Genomic DNA, 23137 nt, shown 5'->3' on the forward strand with positions numbered 1-23137 from the left:
TTGGCGAAGCTCAGCGCTGGGCCGCTGGGCAGGGATTGCCACCGTTTCCGTAGTGTAGTGGTTATCACGTTCGCCTCACACGCGAAAGGTCCCCGGCCCGAAACCGGGCGGAAACAGACCGGCTTCCTTTGTCGGCACGCACAAAAGGGGATTGGGGATTCGCCTAGCGCTGTGATCGAACAGACCCACTCACCTCTTAGTGTGGCGGGATCTGCACAGTGCATGTCGCAGCGCATCCTGCTTTCACTTCAATGCGCGTCCTGATGTACCCCAGTCTCCCGCGTGACAGGTGCGGATAATCACCACTATACTAACGAGGAAGACATCGCTCTCTCCGACCCCCGGCATCGTGTCCCGACCCACCGTGCTGGAAGCCGACGCGTGCTGTGATTCCTTTACGGAGCAGAAATGACAACCGAGGAGCCGAGAGATCATTTCAGCATTTCGCGTCTGAACAGAAAACACAAACGACCAACTCGGAATGACTTGCCTTTGATGCTTTCAAAGCGTTCTTTGTGCATCGAACAGACCCACTCACCTCTTAGTGTGGCGGGATGTGCACAGTGCATGTCGCAGCGCTTCCTGCTTTCACTTCAATGTGCTTCCTGATGTCGAGTCGTGTGCCGTGCGGAGGCTCTGAAAGCGAGAGCAATGAAAAGGTGCACGGCGCTGTGAAAGAAAACAGAGAAGTGAAAGGCAGTCCTTTCTCTAAGGAGGTAAAAGAAAAGCTTTCTACTCCCCGTCAGGGAATCGAACCCTGGTCTCCCGCGTGACAGGCGGGGATACTCGCCACTATACTAACGAGGAAGACACCGCACTCTCCGATCCTCGGCATCGTGTCCCGACCCAGCGTGCTGGAAGGCGACGCGTGCTGTGATTCCTTTACGGAACAGAAATGACAACCGAGGAGCCGAGAGATCATGTCAGCATTTCGCGTCTGAACGGAAAACACAAACGACCAACTCGGAATGACTTGCTTTTGACGCTTTTCAAAGCGTTCTTTGTGCACGACGACTGCGCCGCCTAGCAGATACAGATGGGTTGTACAACTCTGAACTAGCAAATGGAAGAGGGCTAAGCCCCCTCTCTTTTAGCCCAGGTTCGATCTGTCTCCCAGAATCACCAGGGCGCACGCACACACACCCGTGCCGTTGAAGTGCTCTGCCTCATTTCTAAGGGCAACTCAACATTCACTCCTACCCCGAGAACAGAAAAGACAGCGTCCGCAGCAACAACAGCTCAGGTCTCTGCACAGGAGCTAAGCTGCCCCCATCTCCTCTGCTCTGCGGCTCCTGCGGAGTGGAGTCGGCCTGGAGCCGTGTTTGCAGGCGGCGGCTCCCCGCGCTCTGTCTGTGCGTCCAAGAGCTCCTGGGAGGAAGAGAGAGCCCTCCCACTCGGGGGCTTTTCCACGGTCTGTGTGAGGAGGGGCGGGTGTGTCCAGTAGCTTATCGAGCGGAAGCCTGGGGCGGCGGAGAGCTGTGATCGTGCAGACCTTGAGGTGTCACCTCTTTGTCTGCTTTCCCGCCCCCCCTCCGCCCAAGCTCTGCTCCAGAGTAGCCCGGCAACCCCTCACACCTGCACGTGTCACAACCTAAGGTGTGGTCATGAGACACCCATGGGGTGCTGCTCTGTTCTTGCTAATTGTTTCCTGCCCGTCGCAGGCATGAGTCCATGCGAGGAAGATGCGCTGGACAGAGCTCAGAGGGCACAGCTGGGTGGCTTTCCTTCTGAGTGACGTTCCTGCAACACTCTCCCGCTCCTCTTGGTGCGCTCATGCCGCAACACAGGAAGGCTGGAGCAGGTGGCTGTGGGCTCTGCGCACTGCCGAAACAGGTCAGTTGGGAGAGCGTTAGACTGAAGATCTAAAAGTCCCTGGTTTGATCCCGGGTTTCGGCATTTTGTTTCATCGCGCCCTTTGTTCCTCTCTCCAGCGCCCCCTGCCTAAAGTGACGCTTCCCTTTCTCAGCCCGAAACGCAAGCGAGACACCAGCAGCGGTCCCTGCAGGTTTCCGTAGTGTAGCGGCTATCACGTTCGCCTAACACGCGAAAGGTCCCCGGTTCGAGACCGGGCGGAAACAGCCTCTTTTTGCACGCTCCTGTACTTCACAGAGGTCTTGAGCGACCGGTCATTTGTTCCCAATGTATTTCCGGTGCCTTCATGCACTCTTGTACCAAACGCACGTTCCTTCTGTACGCGGAGCCGATCATTTGCAATTGGGCTGTGCCGACAGACCAGGACGAGCTCTGTCGGCTCAAAAGCAGCGCAGGACCTGCAACAACAACAGAAAGATTAGCATCCAGCGGGGGCCTCTTAGTGAGCCCAAGATCTCATCAAGAATCGGCTCCAGCAACAGGGCTGGGCGCATTGTTCCATTCTCCGACCACTCTCGGTGTAAACAAGTCCCTCCTGGTCTCTGCTTGAAATGCACTTTCCTGCGTTTGCTTTGGTGTAACTGGCTTCCCCTGCATGGGCGAATGTGAAGAAGATCCTTAGTAAGTCATTGAAGAAAACCGAGAAGAGGTCAGAGTGGCCTCTGTCGTTCATCAACGATCCAGTCAGGCAGTACTCCTCTGTAAAGCGCCGTTCGTTCACATCGATTGGCTTTTTTTTGCCTTCATTCGCGCAAGTAGTAAAAGCAGACGCCCCTATTCTGCCGTGACCCGGATTCGAACCGGGGTTGTTGCGGCCACAACGCAAAGTACTGACCACTATACGATCACGGCGAGTTACCGATACCCACGTGGCAGGGCGGAAAAGGCTGTGCTCTCTTCGTGTGACCTAATTCGGAAAAGTCCTGACGTTGCATTTCAACTGAGCCCCAGTATACATCGACCCTTCGACACTCTGAGTGACAGCTCTCTTGCGTGTTTTCTCATATTTATGTATTTGCTTGTGTAACTGGGTGGTTACGGAGTGGATATTTGAAATCAGACACTGAAATTGGTAGATGTCGCTTTAAGACACACACCTATAAGTGACGTCAGTTCGCCAGTAATTGTGGAAGTGGACATCGTAAAGTTGAGCTTTCTGTGTGACTCTGTGTGATGTGAATGCAGAGGTAAATGTTCAGAATTTCGTTGATGGTGTAGCTATCAAAAATGAAGTTTGGAAATCCTTGAAAGAGATGTATATTGTTGATATATGAGGGGAGGGTGACATATTAGTTAGACAAAATTGACTGATGTTTATGTATGAAGTGATCCCGACTCCCATGAGGTTCCAGTGCTGTGTGAGTGGGTTCGTGAGAATAATGTCCGTAACAGTAGATGGTCATACATTTTTGTTAGTTTGCATTTCTTTAACCATTGTTTGTGGAGGAAATGATTTGTTTTGTTCTTTGAGAATGACTTTATTCTGTTTAACTTGTTCAGAGCGTGTTAAAAGAAGACTGTGATATTCTGTGCGTCTTGGATTAGACAAGATTAAAGAGTGAGTACATTTGTTTTTTTCTATTTCTGTGATGTAATGGGACCAATGAAATGTGTGGCATTCAGACTAATGTGGAAGTATTTCTTTCCTTAGGGAAATTGCCACTACCGTATTTTTTCGTTGTTTTTGTTATTTTAGTAGCACTTTGTGCATCATGGTGTGTGTATATCTCCATGTATATCTATGTGAATCTTTCGGGTTAAAGGTTATACTGCATCCAATCTAAGTTCTGTAACAGAAAATAATACAACCACTCATTTTTATGATTTCATGCAGATCCAGAATAAAAAGAATCCCCATTTAAGTTTATTGTAGTACGGTGTTGTCTTTCCCGGGCTACAATAATAATAATAATTATTGCTTACACTTATATAGCGCTTTTCTGGACACTCCACTCAATGCGCTTTACAGGTAATGGGGACTCCCCTCCACCACCACCAACGTGCAGCCCCACCTGGATGATGCGACGGCAGCCATACTGCGTCAGAACGCTCACTACACATCAGCTATCAGTGGGGAGGAGAGCAGAGTAATGAAGCCAATTCATAGACGGGGATTATTAGAAGGTTATAACTGGTAAGGGCCAAAGGGAAATTTGGCCAGGGTGCCGGGGTTACACCCCTACTCTTTCGAGAGACGACCTGGGATTTTTAATGACCACAGAGTCAGGACCTCGGTTTTACGTTTCAGCCGAAGGACGGCACCTGTTTACAGTTTAGTGTCCCCGTCATTATACTGGGGCATTAGGACCCATATGGACCGCAGGGTGAGCGCCCAGCGTCAGAAACCAGACGGTACCGTGTGTCGGGCTCGGCTGCGAGCAGGACAATGACTTCACGGGGACAAAGTAGAGAAAATCAAAACGGTTCTATAAAAGACCTGTCTGCTGTCGGTTCGCAGTCTGGACTCTAAGTCCACCGATCCGATTTCAAATCTCTCTTACACCTGAGCTGCGGCTTTTTTCGAGTCGTTATTCACGAGATCATTATGTTAATCGTATAGATGAAACGTTTAATATATTCAGGTGGGTAGCTACGTCAGCATGCGTATCTGCAAAGGAACAAGTAATACTGTAGGCTTATTCCATGCTGAAAAGAGAAGAGAGAGAACAAACCTGAAGAAGGTTTCACAGCTGAAACGTTGTGTTTTCTCTCTTCTCTTTTCAGCATGGAATAAACCTATTACTTGTTCCTTTAATATATTGTGCGGTTTAATTCAAAATGCTTTACTACTACACGAGAGGATTATAGTATGGAGGATGAGACAAATTTATGATTTCTTGGAAGAAAATGTTTTTTCTTTGCATTCGAAATGAATCGAAACTTTAGCGCGACACACAAACCCTTTGTGTTTTTTAAAGATATAATATTTTTAAACAGACAGTTATAGAAAACGTTTTTTTTTACTTAGAAAGTTTGGACGGTGGCGATGTATTACTGGTAGTGGCGCTGAGGTCACTATGGGGCAGCTGAGCACCGTAAGATTAGTGCCAGTGATGTAATGTATAACGCATCTGACTTCGGATCAGAAGACTGTAGTTTGATTCCTGCCTGGCTCATGTTGCTTTCAAACCAATCAGGGTCCTCAGTAGTAGATTGCCTTTATGTAAATTAACTGCAGCTGAAAGCTATAGAAAACACGTTGGGTAAATTGCAATGAACTGTCGAACTGTTTTGTACGAAGCTGCAGACTACTTAACACGGTACTGTCTGAAGATCAGCTCCTTGTCTGAGCTCAATAGCAATGCAAAACTGTGCGTAACAAAGCTGGCGAGCAGCTGAACTTGTGCTCAGTAGTCAGTACGGTGCTGAGGGTTCAGTACTGGCGTTGTTCTAATTAGCACGAACTGCACAGGCTCTGAATCTGACTATTTCTATGGAAGCCCGTTTCCGCCAGAGAGTAAAAAAAAAACGCTATGTTATCTCAGAATTGCGACTTAGTAACTCAGTTCAATTAGTTTCTAATATCCGAGGACAGTGTGTTAAACTCTCTGTCAGACAGAGTACGGAACATGTGACACGTCCGTCCACATTTTCCTTTATCGAGGGGGCTGTTCTATCAACATGTAGGGCAATGAAAATAATTTTACTATTTTTCATGTGTAATTGCATGTCATATTAAAATGTGTAATACAAGCATTTCTTTGCTTCCCAGTAAAGAAATACTGATCAGCTTTTGACATGATCTGATAATAATTTGTCTGATTTTTCAGAGATTGCTTTTGCTTCGCAGCACTGAGACCCTATGGAAGCCCGTTTCCGCCAGGGAGTAAAAAAAAACGCACTATGGTATCACAGAATTGCGACTTAGTATCACAGAATTGCGACTTAAAAACTCATAAATCCGACTTTATATCTCGTAATTGCGACTTTATCGCTCACATTTGCGTCTTTGAAATAGGCCATATTTCATTGCCTATCCTTTTGTGATTGTAACGGATTCGGGTTCTAGGGCTTGTGCCCCTCGCCGCTCCCACCCTAGTTCGTGCCTCACTGTATTGGCTCGAACCCAGGCCTTGCTAGCTGAGCTAAAGAAGAGTTTATTTTTTAAGTAAAAAAGGACATACAATGGAAATATGTAAAAAGTATAAGTTTCAGATTTTATAATTTTGAATTCTTCTGGATGTGAAGTGTCTTTTTCTGTATCTTATTTCATATTCTGTCTCCTTTTTTGTATTTCTGGTGTTTAAACATTTTTTTTTAAAAGCCCACCATCCACTATTCCATCCGGGTACTATGGAAGCCTCACTACCGGAAATGGGATTCCTCAAAATTAGTGTAATTAATTTGATTTTTATCAGGGCACTGTACAAGACAAGTCATCAGGCCTATAGATCCTATGATCTTGTACGATTCATCAATATAGTGTAACAGAACGGCCGACATACAATTTGTAGTTCAGGTGGGTAGCTGCGTCAGCATGCGTGGGCTGCAAAGGAACAAGTAATAGGTTTATTCCATGCTAAAAAAAAGAAGAAAGAAAATATGTTTCGGCCGAAACGTACCATTAAACTTTACATTAACAATACCAGCCAACGATACATTATCAATTCACACCGGTTCTACAGGAATCTACAGCAGAGCCCTGAGTTGACTCCCAGAGTCCCACTGAGCCCATAGTATTTTACATCACCCCTCACTCCTGCATACAATCCGCTGAGAGCGCCTGTCCATAAACCACTGGATTGAGAATGGGATCAAATAATTCCCCATTTTCTTAATTCTACATCGAAGGACTGTTAAAGGTCTATTTGAAGGCATCAGATGAACGCCTGGAATAAGTTAATATTACTTTAAAAAATAAGTAGTCGTGCTACAATACTCCAGTTGAAGTCATTCAACTTCTAGCTTTGCGGTACTCTGGTGCGTCACAAATTTATGTTTGTTAACAGGTGTTATAGTGATGACATCTTTCTGTATGATCAGGACAGGAGCTGCAAGTCCACTGTGTTGTGGCTGCAGTACAATTTTAGCTTATTATTATAATACTTTTTAACAGCGACAGATTCTTAAGATCACGAGGTGTTAACGATATTATTTCAGTATTAAGCTGTTACTACATTCGGAACTGTCCCATAGGATTCAGTGTTCCATTAGCTTGGCACTAAACTGCTTAGTCTATTGCAGGAATTGTACTTAGTCTTGTCCTGTAGTGTCCTCTAGAGGGCAGCAGCTGTTTCCTTGTGCTCATTGCAATTGGGAACATTGTGATTACTGAGCAGGGGACTAAAGTCAGCAGACGAGCGCGTTGCAAATCAGTATTAATCTGGCGTACAGAGCTGCATGCTAATCTCTGGATCATCTCCAGTTAATGTGATACTGTTCTTACCTTGCAATTGACCCAATCTGACTACTGGCACCAACAACCCTGTTATTACAAATAAACTTCTTGTGTACCTACCATGATACATAAGTTTGGTGGAGAGGTTTGGCAGCCCATATTCAGTGAAAGATGTGTGTGCAGATCACTGTGATTTATAGGCATCAACAAACTGACAAATACAATATTAAATGTTTAACTGATAAAACCCAAATGAACCAAACCTGTATAAATTAGTGGTGGAAAGGAGTCTTTTTACATAGCAAAAGGTCTCTGATCCTTTGGTAAGAACGATGGGGTATATAACCCATTGTCCTCAATATTAGAAATGAATCCTCGAGCACTGGCGTTGTACCACCGTTCCATAAAAGCCTAACATTACCCTTTCTTGCATAAATTGTAGAACATGCCGTCACATTTCAGTTGCACCTCAGAAGCAGTTTGATCTATTATCACCCTATTCCCCACCTCATAACTTTCGCTCTTCTAATTCTGGTCTCCTAACTGTCCCCCAAGCCCGTCTACACTGTATGGGTGACAGGGCCTTCTCCTGTTATGCCCCCAAGCTCTGGAACCCTCTGCCCAAGGATACCAGGGTCACCTTCCCTAAAATCCTTCAAAAAGAGCCTTTACTGAACTGGTTCTATTCTTTACCCCTCTGCTTCTACTGTTCTGAGTACTGCCATCCATGGTCTCCTCTCTCTATTGGAATTTTTTTATCCTGTGTATTCTTATTGTAATTCTGTCAAGTGCTTTGAGAAGCCACCTTCGGAAGCACTATATAAAATAGTTTATTCTAAATCCTTGAAACTTTAATAGGGCACTGCAGTAGGGCTAAAAATTGACAGTGTTAGTGGGCCATCATGATTTGTGCAAATTATAGGTAGTCACAAAGGAAGACTAGGATTCACTTGTTATTCATGACTGGGACACTGAAACAGTGGAGAGGCTTTGTGTAGTAAGCGTTCAGTCTCAATCTACACAGTCTGTGCCGCTGGTAGAGGTGGTTGTGAACACCTGTCTTCCGGATCAAGTGCTGGGATCTCCAGTCTCAATCCTAATACTTCTCATGACTGTCCACTACCACTGCTGTGAAACCAACACCAGTAAGATAAGACCTCTGTGATTCTACCTGTACCATTATTCACTGATGTTTGCACACCAGTATTGTTCCTCTGCTAAGGAAGGGAAGGCCTACTTCACACCAAGCCCCTGTTGACAATTTCTTCCTTGTGTTTCTTTTAGTCAGTTTGTGCAGCCTGGAATAGGGCACCAGATCTCACTCTTACTGGGCACTACAGTAGTAACTCACACTCCATAAGCACTACCCATCTCGGAAATGGGAGGATTTCCGGTATATTGAACACCTCCGTCTCTCCCACAGTAAAAAAAGTCACACTGCCCTGCCCAAAGAATAGTGCGACCATCTTCCCTCAGTACAATGCTTTATTACTCCAGCCATTTTCAGTCCTCATTGGCAGCAGTACAGGAAGCATTCTTGAAAGTGGAACCCCCACAAATACAGTACTTCAATTTATTAATGGGTCTCACTTCCCTTGCATTCCTCCACCCCATTCAAACCTATAAACCATAAAGAAACAAGGGCAGACAGAAGGGTCTTTCACAGCTTTATTGAGATGTTGCCATTACAAGGCGAGTGGAGGCAGGAGAGTCACAAGGGCCAGGCTGGAGCCTTCATTCGAGCACCTGGGGAGGAAGAAGGAGAACAATCCAGCTGAACTGCAGGACACCCACCCCTACAGGAGCTCCTCCTGCCAGACCCTACCTGTCCACTGGCCAACATCTCCAAAGTCCTCTGCTCCCTCCACATCCTCACTGGTGCTCTCAGCATCTTCACTGGAGCTCTGAGGGTCTCCCTCCTCATCCTCAGTCCAGTCAGCTCCCACATCCAGAGGAGCTTCTACTGGTGCCACAGCCACCCGACTGCTGGTCACCAGGCTCCTGGTACCTGTGGACAAGCGGCACCCAGGAGTGAGGGATCTGCTATACCTAGAGACCCACAGTGATGCTACTCATCTAAACAGTCCCTTTGTCCAGCATGGGATCATTCCTCAGTTGTCCAAGCATGGTTGTCTCTTGGGCAGAGATGCATCCACAAGGGATAGAGAACCAGACCCACCTTCATTCCGGCTGCCAGCACACCTGGACTCACAGCAGGCACAGACCTCATGGTCACCATACAGCTCCTCCCACCTGGAGGAGAGGAGGACAGGTGAGGCCTCCACCTGGCATGTCCCAGAGCACCCTCAGCAGGCTCCTTGCAGAAGTACCTCTTAGCCTCCCTGTTGTAGGTACAGGACTTGGTCCCTGGTGTTGCTTTAGCAGGAGCCACAGCCATGACACAGTGCATGTACAGCTCAGTCACTTCATGCTGCAAGAGGGAAGGTCACAGCATTAAGGGATCAAGGCCAATAGAGGGACAGAGAAGGACCTTCTGCCATCAGTGAAGTCAAGCTGGCAGCTCTAGGCACTACAGCTGCCACAGTCTAGTTCACATCTAGATCATATCTAGATCATGGATGTGAAAGCAGACCATGGATCAGTAGAGCAAGAAGGCTGAGCAGCCTTTGAGAGCAGTACCTTCCTGGACAGCTTCTTCTGGAAGAGGAAGGCATCAATTGTGAAGCGGAGCACATCCTTCTGCTTGGAGGGGACAAACCTGGACAGGCAGCCATCTGCCTTGCTGTCCACCATGCATCTGGGGACAAGGACAAAGATGAACCCCTGCAGGCTCTCGGGGCTCCTGCCCACCTCCTCTCCCAGAAGGGGCCGTACCCCAAGTTGTCGATCACGGGGAAACGGGGCTGTGAGTGCTGGTCTGGTTTCTCCGTTACGTAACACGAGTGGATGTACAGCCTCTGCTCCACTGTGGCAAAGTAGGCAGTGGCCTGGAAGTACATGGGCTGACCCAGGAAGTACTCATCCTTAGGCGAGAGCCGGACCCAGCGGGCTGGAGAGAGAGGCAGCATTACACCTGCACACAGCGCCCCCTGCAGGCAGGAGGAGCCACTCGCTCAAGGAGCTTACAGTTGGTGGTGAGCAGCACAAAGCTGTGCTTGTTCTTCAGGTCCTTGAAGAAGGTCCTTCTCCTGGCCCACGTGGGGACATAGCCAACCTTGTAGGAGTAGTGGAACCTGCAGGACAGAGGGGATGAGGGGCTTCTGGACACTTTCCCCAGCAGCTTCTCAGCAGCAGCAGAGCCCTGCCTACCTGTTGTAGGAGCACTTGACCGGCACAGAGAAGGGAATGAAGCGATGCACAGGCGCACTGGAGGAGGGCGGGGCATAGCGGAGAGTGTTGGAGTACACCAGGTGGCCCTGGACAACCTGCAGGGTTACAGAGGAAGGGATATTCCCAGGAAAGGCAACCCCGACACTAGCCCTACAGCTCACATCGATACACTGCCTGTAGATGAAGACCCGCTTACCGATCGCTCGGTGCCGCACTCGTGAAGCCCGTAGATGAAGTAGAAGTAACGGCGTGTGGTTCGGCTGACGCTGCAGTTGCCCAAGGTCACCTCCGATGGCCGACAGCTGAAGCCGAACAGGAGCCGACTGACCCTCACGTACATCCTGCTGGAGTCGCACCACACAGCCACTCCTCGGGTGCCCCCGATAGCCGGGCGAGCCGGCTGCCGCCCTCGCTGGGGAGGAAACAGGACGCTCTTGATGTAGGCGGGTAAGGGCCGGCTGCCGGCTTCGGGCTTCATCTTCTCCTTGTCGAAGTAGGGCGAGTACGCGTCTCTGGACACGGGAAGACGGCGGAAGTCGGGAGCCAAGGGCTGCGAGTCGTTCTCGCTTGCAGACAGGTCTTCGGAGGGCGCATCTGCCAGGTTCAAGTCCTCCGACTGGGCTGCGTCTTCGAGAGCCGGGAAGTCGGCCTGGAGCGCTAATGCCCGAGAGTCCCAGCCAGCTGGCCCGGCGGAGATCAGTGCGGGGAGCCCGGCCGCTGCGCACAGGCACAGCATAAAGAGAAACGAGCGCATCGCCAAATTAACGTCCCGCTAAACTGCTACAGAAGTAAGATAAGTAAACCACCAAACTATGTTGAAGCAAAAGAGCATAAAGTGTGAACGCTGTGACTAGGTTTTTATACTGGCAGGACCTGCTACCACACACCTGGTCACACTACCGCTCAATCAACACAATCAGTTACACACAGAGACCCGGATTGTTTCAGCGTCTAATTAGAACCTGCTTCCAGTCTGAGGCGGGACTCCGTGAAGCCGCCTGCACACTTTCCCGTGTGTATCTGACCTCAGCGGAGGAGTTCCACGCAATTTCGACAGAATTAAATCACCCACACGTATAAATTTGCTCAGATTAATTTATTGTTCAATTAGTTTCTAATTTCCGAGGACAGTGTGTTACGGAACACGCGACACGTCCGTCCACACTTTCCTTTATCGAGGGGGCTTGTTCTATCAACATGTACGGCAATGAAAATAATTTTACCATTTTTCATGTGTAATTGCATGTCATATTAAAATGTGTAATATAAGCATTTCTTTGCTTCCCAGTAAAGAAATACTGATCAGCTTTTGACATGATCTGATAATAATTTGTCTGATTTTCCAGAGATTGCTTTTGCTTCGCAGCACTGAGAACCAATGGAAGCCCGTTTCCGCCAGGGAGTAAAAAAAAACGCGCTATGGTATCTCAGAATTGACTTAGAATCTCAGAATTGCGACCTAAAAACTCAGAATTGCGACTTAAAAACTCAGAATTCCGGCTTTATATCTCGTAATTGCGACTTTATCTCTCACATTTGCGTCTTCGAAATAGCCCATATTTCATTGTCTGTCCTTTTGTTATTGTAACGGATTCGGGTTCCAGGGCTTGTGCCCCTCGCCGCTCCCACCCTACTTCGTGTCTCACTGTATTGGCTCGAGCCCAGGCCTTGCTAGCTGAGCTAAAAAAGACCTTCTTTTTTAAGTAAAAAAGGACATACAATGAAAATATGTAAAAAGTATAAGTTTCAGATTTTTTAATTGTGAATTCCTCTGGATGTGAAGTGTCTATTTGTCTATCTTATATCATATTCTGTCTCCGCTTTTGTATTTCTGGTGTTTCAATATTTTTTTTTAAAAAAGCCCACCGTCCACTATTCCATCCGGGTACTATGGAAGCCTCACTGGCGGAAATGGGATTCCATAAAAAATAATGTAATTAATTTGATTTTTATCGGCTGAAACGTGTTTTCTTTCTTCCTTTTTTCAGCATGGAATAAACCTATTACTTGTTCATCTGCGACATACAATTTGTACAATCTGGTTGCAGTGTGGTGACGGCACCGCCCTCCCCTGCGCATAACAGGGATGCTGGCCGCCGGGGCTAAAGAAAGTGTTCTTTAGCTCAGCTGGCAAGACGTGGGTTCGAGCCAATGCAGTGAGGCACGAACTAGAGTGGGAGTAGCGAGGGTACAAGCCCTAGAACCCGAATCTGGCATAATAACAAAATGACACCCAATTAAATATGGGTTATTTCGAAGTTGCAAATGTGAGATATAAAGTCGGAGTTCTCAGTTACTAAGTTAAAATTCTGAGTTACTTAGTCGGAATTCTGCAATACCATAGCGCGTTTTTTTTAACTCCCTGCCGGAAACGGGCTTTCATACATTTCAATTAGTCTGATCAGTGTAGGACAAGTTAATGTAGAATCATTACTATGTCTGTCTGTCTCTTGTTTGTATATAAATGAATGTCTTTGACCACTTAATGTTAGTTTTTAATTTAGTTTTACGATGTAGGTCATGCGTTAACATATGCACGAGCATACGAAATGTCTCACTCCTGATTCAGCTCATGCTCCATAGGAGAGAAGAAATTCCTCCTGCTTCTCGTACAATCATATCAGAACAGAAGCCCGTGTCACCCAGCTCTGATTCAAGAGCGACTCGCATCTTCAGCCCTTTTTTTATTCGTGATCCTAATTTTCTTTAGTTATGATCAATATTGAACTTTTTCTAAATAAAACGACAATAACCAAACAGTTAAAAAAAAAGTTTTAGGAGCTGACAGGGTGCCCCTTTGGAATAGTTGTCAGAAAATGTGAGAAAAGGAAAGGTACGTAAGCTCTCACACACAGCATTAGAGATTGGCATCTGATTGAAAAAAAAAACTACCTGTCTCCCCAGCATTTAACGGTGCTGTTGTTTTGATTTTACGTATTGTTAGCATTTTAATGAATTTTTAAAAGATTGATACACAAATCGCTAAATAAGAAAACGTAAAAACCCTAGCTGTAAGCAATTGGCCATTCATATTCCTGAATTTTAAATCCCTGTGTTTATCTGTATCCGAATGCCTGGTGCAGCTATTTTGAAAGCATAGTCTATGATTTACTGTATTGCAGAAGCGTATTGTTGCCACCAAAGAAAAAAAATCCTGAGTTTACAGGAGAGAAAGAGGAAACAAATGCGAACACCGTTTAGAAAAAACACACGTCTCAGGCCTTAACCGTGACAAGGATGGGATTTGAACCTAGACGAGCAGAGCACAATGGATTAGCAATCCAAAAAGTGACTCCTGTTTAATTTTCTTTTTGCTTGCTCGATTTGTAGTACGCTCCTCAATCCTTACAAACGATAAACAAAACGGCTTCATGTGCCACAGCACTCTGCTGCAGGTACGGTTTGCACCGTGTATTAGGCGAACCCGAATTAAATATTTCAAATATGTGAAGAATTTCATGAAACCTGAAAAAAGATCACAGCCAATGTCAGCAATTCGGAGCCTGTAGGCAGCTTCAACAGAACAAAACGATCTGAAGCCGCAATACTTTCATAGAGTGTATTGTGACACTCTAACCACGTTGTTGCTATTACTGCTACTTCTGCTGCCGTTGCTTTAACCTCTACTCAGCGGGCAAGTAAAGTTGTACAAGGAATCTTGAAGACACGCCCTTGAAGAGCAGCTTGTAGAGCTTGTAGAGCAGCCTGTGATGATTTGTACTACAAAAGACCAAGTGCTCAGTGACGTCTGCGTTTACCGTTGAAACTTTTCTTCTCAGGTGCATAAGCAGTTGCCTTAAACATAGCTGAGTGGCACAGCGGAAGCGTGCTAAGCCTATAACCCAGAGGTCGATGGATCAGAGCCATCCTCTGCTATACACATTTTATGCACGATTGATAAGCAAACCATCAGTTTAATGAAGTGCATTGAAACTGATTTCTTCTCTCGTGTGTGCAAACTTCACACTTACGGCGCTCTTTAATCTTTACAAATACGCAGATGCCCAAATGTTTCTTTGGTTGTTCTGAGATCCTTTATAGATTCCTCAAATCCTTCAAATGAACATCCATATCAGCACAATTATGTTTATATATTTTAAAATTAAGGTACATACAACAAAAATATCAATGTACATTTGTACAATGCTCATTTAATAATGATTGTCAAGGATTGTCAAGTTCCCCAACAACTCTGTGTTATAATTTTAAAATATTTTTGCTAAGGATACACAACGGGTGTATAAGGCATTCTCCCTACAGCCAGCTGAAGATAAAATTCCACACGTGAAAATGGTTTAAAACACGCTCATTTCCTGCAAAGTTCAAGAGGGTTTTTAGCGGAGATTATGTTCACATTGAAACAATCCGAAGCGCGTCCCTGAGTGGGCTTGAACCACCAGCCTTTTGTTTAATAGCTATACAGAGACACACTCCCGTTGCTTTTCAATATTCACACGTTTGTAGTTAAAGAAAATAAAATGCTGACATTTTCCTGCCAGCCGGCAGTATTTCTTCGGCACTGACCAAGAATAACCAAGAACTTTATTTCATCTTTCGCAGGCTGTAATTTCCAAAAAAGGAAGTGAATACTTGTATTAAACTAAATCAAGCCGACGGAGATGCACTGCCGTTGTTTTGCTCCACTTTTCATTAAAAGGAGAAAAATTACCTGCTTTTTCTTGCAGTATTTCTTCTGTCCTGATAAGCAAGATTTGTATTTTATCTTTCAGAAGTTGTATGAATTTCTTGAAGTTCAGAAACAACTTGTTCCAGAAAAGAAATGAACACTTGCTTCAAAGTAAATCAAGAAGTATGTCTCTCTCGCTGTGTGTGCTCTTATCTGTCCATCTCTCTCTCCTCTTCTCTCACTCTGGCAGTCTGTGCAGAGTATCTGAAGGGGATGTAACACCACTTGGCAAAGAAGAAGAATTCTCAGAGGCAGAATAAAAAATCATTATTCTCTTCTCAGTCAGATTCACAGCTTAGACTCACACTCAGACTGACACTTAGCTCCATACTGGTCTCCATCCTGACAGTCCAGAACCAGAAGATTTTCAGACAATCAGTGCTGCTACATGAATAATATCAGACAGAACAGCCTGGACTCGGGTCACATCTCCCCCTTTTCTCCTTCCTCACAGCCGCTTAGAGACAGAGAAGAGCTCCTGGTTCTCCTCTCTGTGAACTGGGCTCAGGGGTCACTGATCTGGCAGCTGTGGGCTCTGTTCCAGGGCAGAAGCAAGAAGCTTCTATTAACCCTTTCCAGGACTTCCAACCCTTTAGTATTACTTTCTTTACTGTATATCAGCCTCCAGACATGTTCTATAAATGTTTTATAACACACGTGAGTGTGGAATTATCTTAGTATTTATGTAATTAACACCAGTAGTGACACTCTGATCAGTATATTGAGTATTAGTAGCCAATGGTCTGATGGTTGTGTCTCCAATAGTGACTAGTTGACCAGTCTGTAGCTCTGAGCAGTGGTACTCAGATCACACAGAAGAAGACCTGTCTGTGTGTGATTCCACACCAGCCCTGGGATTCAGCGTCTCCCACACATCTCTCGCAGACAGTCTTATAAATTTACAATTAAATGAAGTCTTGTAACAGTTATACAGTTAATTTCAATCATCAGACTACCTATGAAACTGAGAGCTGGCTGGAAATAAAGCCAGGATACACATTTTAACCTCCAGGATCAGGAGTCTGTTCCTCCTGGCTCCTATACTCTGATGATTCGTTTAAAACATTTAAAAGCGCTTATTACAGGGACTTGTGCTCGTTCTCTACTGCTCCACACGGGTATGCTTTGTAACACATTAATCTGCGAAGTAAACTATTTTTTTTTCCTGTTTAATGATTTTCATTCCTCGGTTTGTCGCTCTCCTTCTCCAGCTGTTATAAATCGCTTCTCTTCACAGCCCGGTGTGTTCTTTTTGGAGATGTTATATCTGTAAGAAAAGCCCCCCGGGCTCCGGACAGGAGTCTCGTCCAGCGGAGACGCGCTCTGCTCTGTCAGAAAGAGCGCTGTGACGTCACAGACACCAGCCAGAGCGCTGGGATCAGAGAACGAGACCGCGGGAGGAGCGCGGAGCGCACGGAGGAGAGTTATTGATCACTTATCTGTCGACAAACAATTAATTCACCTGAAGAACTGTAGAATAATCGATTAAATTCACCGATTGGTGACTACTGATTCTTTTCCCGTTCTTGACCCTGTTTTAAATATCTAGAAAACAGTCAATAAAGATTGTATCGATCAATTACCATAGTTCGTTTAATGTTAATAATGTTCAATCTGAAATTAAACAATGATTATTCATATTATTATTTAGGTAACTGTATCCTAGAGCTAGAAAATTATTTTCCAAGTTGATAAATGTATGTAAGTAACAGTTTACATGCATACCAAGTATGGTAACCACAGCAACAGACGTCAGGTCACTGTGCGCGTCTAGGTGTCTCGCGTTCGTCACAAAGAGTGATGTGACGTCATGGGTAGCAACTAATACTAATACTAGTGTATTCATGTTAATATTAATGAGAGTACAACTGGTAGTTTTAATGCTAGTGTTCATGTGAGTATTAATGATGATAGCGCTACTGATAGTTTTAGTTTTAATGTTCGAATTCATGTTAATATTAATTATAATTATAGTGTTACTGTTAGAGTATTAACAGTAGTAGTAGTGTTAGTTTTAATGATAGCATTACTGTTATTATTTGTAGTTTGTGTCAGTGTTAGTGATAATGATAGTGTATGTCTTAGTGATAGTGTTTCTGTTGTAATATGAGGAGTATTTGTTTTAGTGTTAGTTATTGTGTATCTGTAGATACGTGTGTATGTGGTGTCTGTGCATGTGTCTGTTAAGTGTGTGATATCTGTCTGTTTGTGGGTGTGTGTCTGTGAGTGTGTAGATGTGTGTCTGTGAGCTTGTTGTGTCTGTTAGGGTGTGAATGTGTGGGGTCTCTGAGTGTGTGGTTTCTATAAATGTGTGTCTGTGAGTATGCGTAGTGTCTCTTTGTTTCTGTAAATGCATGCCTGTGAATATGTGTGTTGGTGTGTGTCTGTGAGTGTGTGGTGTCTGTCAGTGTGTAGTTGTTTATTTGTAAGTGTATGTGTGGGTATGTCTGTCAGTGTGTGTAGTGTCTATTTGAGTATTAATGATGATAGTGTTACTGATAGTTTTAGTATTAATGCTAGTATTCATGTTAATATTAGTGATAATTATACTGTTAGAGTCAGAGTAGTCATCATGTTAGTTTTCATGACAGTATTACTGTTATTATAAGTATTATTAGTCTAGTAGTAGTTTGTGTCAGTGTTAGTAACCATGATAGTGTATGTTTTGGTGATAGTGTTACTGTTGCAATATTAGCAGTATCTGCATTAGTGTTAGTTGTAGTGTATCTATACCTAAGAGTGTATGCGGTGTCTATGTGTGTATATAGTGTCTACGTGTGTGTCTGTGAATGTTTGTGAGTGTATATCTTTGAGTGTGTGAGTGTCTGATTGTGTGTATAAATGTGTGTTGTGTCTGTGAGTGTGTGTAGTGTCTGTGAGTATAAATGTGTGTGAGTGTGTAGGTGTATATCTGTCAGTGTGTGTGAATGTGTGTGTAGGTGGGCTTGGGCTCCACTGGTGTGTCTGACAGAAGTGACCCATCAACAGGTGTTGAGGTCCAGAGCCGCTTGCGAATAGAAACACTTTCTAGAGTCCAGACCAACATCCAGAGAGCTGTGAGTGCTCTGTTTTTATCACAATTAGTAGTAATGACAGTAGTAATTCCCACACGAATCATTATTAACCGAAATAATCATCAGAAAATATTGCCTTTGCAATGATGTCATTCCTCTTGACATTGAATTCTTCATGAATTTTCTTTACTGACAGGACATATCTGTGTCTGAGTGCCTGCTGCGATAAGTACGACAAGCCATTGATCTCCAATATTTTCTGGTGTGGTTATTTATTGCATACGAAACATTATTCTCATTAAGAATATTTTACCTGCAAAGTCACAGTGAAACTGCTACGGCAAATGAACTTTTTATGGGTGGAAAACGTTCAAAAGACTTAATGGCTACAGGGGAGGCTTGAACACACAACCTCAGTATAACTCCACTGTGCACAACTGTATATGTACCACACACTGACCAATTGCACCACTTGACCTCTGTAAGCCAGGCTCCTACACAGATTGTAAAATTTCCACAAACGTAGGGTGAAACAGGGTTTTTTGGCTGTGGATACATCTCCACATGGGGGAAAGGGACAGTAAAATAGTAAGAAAAAAACAAGAGAAGAAACTGAAAGATATGTGCTCACTGTAATGTGGGAAGAGGTGGTCAGACAAGCAAAACAGCTTTGCGGATAATGTGAAGTGACATTGTTTTGTGTCAATCAGCTCACGGATTCAGCTTCATGTGTATGGTTGTTGAGCGAGATTGGTTTCTTCACAAGCCCAGTCAATTGCCAGTGGAGAGCTTTCCGACGCACACCTTCATGAATACTCTCGTTAAGATGATCACACCTTTCATTGTCAAGTCACCTCCTTTATATACAATAGTTGCACCAACACTAAGAGAAATGGCTTTTATCAAGCGATTGCAGTGTTTGTTGAGGATCCTTTTTTGCTGAACTGGCCTCTGGAGAAGTGTTGTAGAGGTGCAGTAAAAGAGAATGTTTGTGTCACTCAAGACTGTAATAGAACACTACAATTACAATACTTTTATAAGAGTAAATATTACTGGTGCATCACAGTTCTTATAATGGTGAAAACAGGAGCACCTTCTCAACATTTTTGACTGATGTTCTACTCTGATGAAACAGTGTATAGAATTAGGTGACAATATCGGAATTCATTCAAACGCACAAGATTAATTTTCAGCAACAAAATGCGCTCGAAAATATTTTACAAGAAAGAAACCTTACATTCACCTAAATAAACATTCACCCTCTATGTTAGCAGAGAACAGTAGGACAGATAGTTAGTGTCACTGGACACTGCATCACAGAGGCCAATCTCTTCTCCCTCATTATGCCGGCTTACTCTCTCATAATAAACTGTCCTCCAACGATAGTCAGCTGCCATCACCGACTCAGACATGACGTTCATGTACATATTATACCTTAATATGGCACTGCATTACAATAATTTGATCAAAACAACTGGTGAAAAAATAATAATCAAATATTTCTTTTCTTCTTTTAGTAGATAAAGACTTTGTCCAAAAAAGAAGCATTTATTCCTTTCGTCTCCTACCAGCCTTTACAAGTCACCTAGTTTTCTGTGAGCCAGTGTGAGGTATGAGGCAGTCGAGGCTAATGCAGCCGAGCGCTCTAAAGAGGTGGATTAAAGCTCCAGTCTCTTTGGGGGTGTGAGTTGGAATCCCACTGCTGCCAAATATCTCCAACTATCTCTGTGTTAAGAAGCACTTCTTTTTTTGTTGTTATTTCCCTGCAGTTTAAACCAATTTCAGACCAATTAATTTAAACAACCACGCTGTTCTTATGGCATGGCATTGTCTGGCAAAAAAATAACATGACACTTCCTTTAAAACACACATTTTCTGTGGAGGGAACAGGAGAACTTGTGCCATTCAACCGTATAGCATGATGTCATTTTCTCATGCTCATTTTTAGATGCTTGTCATCGAATCTATGATCCTTATGAGTACAGTCACCCTCCATTCAGGTAGCACAGATATAATGTGCCACGTTTTCAGAGAATCGCATCAAATACAGGTCAGAAGAAGACGACAAAATGTCCACTAGGCAGTTTCCCAGTTGATTTTTTTTTCTTGTTTTGTAAGACAAGGAGACCGGCTGTTCAAAAAGTTACCTCACACTGGAGCCACTCTTTTCTTTCCAAAGGCTCAGAGAGAGATAATACCGCAGGTAACACCAAGTGAGAAACATCATGAGCATTTGTAAAAGCTCTCTACCTGCCCACTCCCCACACTGACATGTGTCAGAGCAGAGCATTTCTAAAACAGGAATTACACATTTCGGAATGTGCCCTCCTTTATACATTAAATAAAAGGTCTGAAGCCTGCTCCAAAGAAGAACTATATTCAGAGCTGCCAAAGAAGTAGAGATTTCACCAAGTGACAGGAAGCATCTCAGAAAACGATGGTACAGTCGTTTCCACACGTCGGACAAGAAGAGCTGAAGCCACCCGGCGTTCTCCGACCAAGTAATGTGAGGATGGAGGGTCTCATCAATGGTAGTGTGGCTGAGTGGTGCGTTTTAGGCTCCAGTCTCTTCAGAGGTGTGGGTTTGAATCCTACCACTACCAGGTCTTTCTGTGTTAAAGCCTTGCTCACTGAGCTAGGTTTTTCACGATTGTCTTTGTAAGCTTAATGTCAAGGCAGAAAAAAGCTTTAGTTTTCTTCTCAACAGAAATGCTCATTGGATTGCTCATTATGCAGGGAACAACTTTTGAGTCCGTGCGAATCGTAGTGTGCCGTCAATTCCATTTAATAGTGCTTTTGTGTGGCTTTTCTGTGGTAGCGTTTTTGTCAGTGAAACTTGAACGCTCTGCTTTTTCACGCTCAATTGTCGGTAGGAGTACAGTTTATTTAATCTTTGCGCACAGTGCTCCATCAGAAATACTTTGTCCAAATTTAGAAGAGATTGGGATTTAGTGCATGTGTTTACAACGCATACCTCAAACAACAACACCATTTAATGGGAAATTGATTCGCTTCTTGCTGTTGTTCCTGTGGTTGCGGTAGTTAGAAAGTTGAACGCTCTTTGATGTTCTGCTATACTACTCACTGGGTCGGCTTTATCAATTGGCTCAGAAAGGTCAACTGTGATTTGGCTCTGTAAAAATCATTAGCAGTGTCGTTATTTTTTTCTGTGTGTATGGGTGTACTTTTAAAGCATGTGAAAACACGAGGTTGTGGATTTCTCCAAATAGCAACGGCAAGTTTTAAACCTGTGATAAACATTCTTCCAGTTGAATAGTTTTACTCCAAGGAAAAGGCAGCGCAAAATAGAGAATCGATATTCAAAGACTTCAGTGTCTGTACTGGACTGCTTGTATGCGGACATCACTCAAAATCCCTAATATGTTTCTTCCGAATTCAGTTTTGCAGTGCTTTAGTGCTTTACTGTTTTCAGAGGGTCTTTTACTGATGCTGCTGTAGTAGAGAAGTGACAATCTTCTGTCCATTGCAGTTGAGAACGGATTTAATACGGAGCTGCGGAGAAATGTCTGCGGCAAATATCGCTGCAGAACTTGCCTGTGCACAACACCGAAGAGAAAAAGAAATACCACAGGGTTGCCCATAAGAGTGAAAAATAGACATCCATTGTTCAAAGAATTACAACACTCTTCCTCTTACAGTGGTCTCATGTTATTTTTCTTGCAATAAGAACAGTGGGATTGTTCGACTGTGTTGTTCCCCAACTGGTTGAATAATAATAACAATAATAATAGTGGTGGTAGCTGATCATTCTTGTCCGTGGCCGAGTGACCTGTGCAAGTATGTAGGTTGAATTCTAACCATTCGGTGCTTATTTCAACTAATGCCACGTTCCTTTTTCTAGGTCTTCAAATAATTCACAATGTAGAGGTATCTTTAGTAATAAGAAAAAAGGTGCACCTCGGAGATCCATCTCACAAAAGCAAAGACTTCTTAAAGTGCACTTCTGAGCTTTAGAACCCGAAGGAGTTATCTCTCCTAGTTATTAAATGTGCAGATAATGAAATCTGTAATTTCGATTTCCAGCACAGTTCTCTCCAAGGTTCTGCAACCTTCCAGTAAGCGCGGTACTTATACAGCAGTACACGGCGGAGTAATGCCGAGCTTGTGAGTTCAAGACTCACATGGAGCAGTTTTGCCTGTGTTTTCAGCTGCAGAAACTTAACATCCATTGCCCTAAGATTGTCAAAAAGCAATTCCTTCTCTTTCATTTGAAGTCAGATGAAGAGGAGTCCCAACAAAAGCAGCTAGCAGCAGTGGGATTTGAACTCACACCCCAAAACAGACTTACGCCTTGACCCAGTGTCTTAGACCACTCAGCCATGCTACCTGTCATAGTAGGCCTCTTTGTCTCATTACTTGCTCGGAGAAAGCCGGGTGGCTTTTGCTCTTGTCACCCGACTTAGTGGCATTATGACCGTGGAAACGACTGCACCTGCTTTTTTCTGAGATGCTTCCCCTCTCATGGGGAGATCTTGACTTCTTTAACACTTCTGGATAAAGTTCTTCTGTGGAGCAGGCTTCAGACCTCTGCGTACAGCACCTTTGATGCCATTTTATTTTTACAGCAGCCACATCTGAAAAGTTATGTTTTTTAATTTTTATTTGAACAACAAAATTAAATTCAATACAAACAAGAACACATATAACATATTAAGAAAATCGTCAGGGGCACATGCTATAATACAATTACACTTTATGAAAAACGATTACACAAGGTAAATAAAGATAAGGTACGCACAGCTTGTTCTTACATTTCAAAAGAGTCCGTAAATACTCCTTTACGTCTATTTTGAACTGTTCAAACGTAGGACTCTTCCCAGACCATTTCACTTTATACCACATTCCTAAACGAGGATACATCTCCTGTTTTAGAACTATTTTGGGCGATATGGCTTATACAACACACCCACAGTA

At 44.1% G+C, this 23137-nt stretch overlaps 1 protein-coding gene and 2 non-coding genes across 3 annotated transcripts; 1 reads left to right on the forward strand and 2 right to left on the reverse strand.

Moving 5' to 3' along the window:
- The first annotated feature begins 2005 nt into the window (after window positions 1-2005).
- Window positions 2006-2078, forward strand: trnav-aac (transfer RNA valine (anticodon AAC)). Its single transcript has one exon. It is a non-coding gene; the product is annotated as a tRNA-Val (tRNA).
- A 574-nt stretch (window positions 2079-2652) lies between these two features.
- Window positions 2653-2724, reverse strand: trnah-gug (transfer RNA histidin (anticodon GUG)). Its single transcript has one exon. It is a non-coding gene; the product is annotated as a tRNA-His (tRNA).
- Window positions 2725-9006: 6282 nt separating this feature from the next.
- On the reverse strand, window positions 9007-11255 carry LOC148812177 (zona pellucida sperm-binding protein 3-like). The gene is made up of 8 exons (XM_088908641.1): window positions 10698-11255; window positions 10481-10596; window positions 10298-10404; window positions 10046-10220; window positions 9851-9968; window positions 9541-9641; window positions 9390-9463; window positions 9007-9218 (listed from the first exon to the last, which is right to left on the reverse strand). Exons 1-8 carry the CDS (start codon window positions 11253-11255, stop codon window positions 9007-9009), a joined length of 1461 nt encoding a protein of 486 aa, XP_088764767.1.
- Window positions 11256-23137: the final 11882 nt, after the last annotated feature.

Source organism: Atractosteus spatula (assembly GCF_055471065.1).
Source record: "Atractosteus spatula isolate fAtrSpa1 chromosome 10 unlocalized genomic scaffold, fAtrSpa1.hap1 SUPER_10_unloc_3, whole genome shotgun sequence".
NCBI classification, from domain to species: domain Eukaryota; kingdom Metazoa; phylum Chordata; class Actinopteri; order Semionotiformes; family Lepisosteidae; genus Atractosteus; species Atractosteus spatula.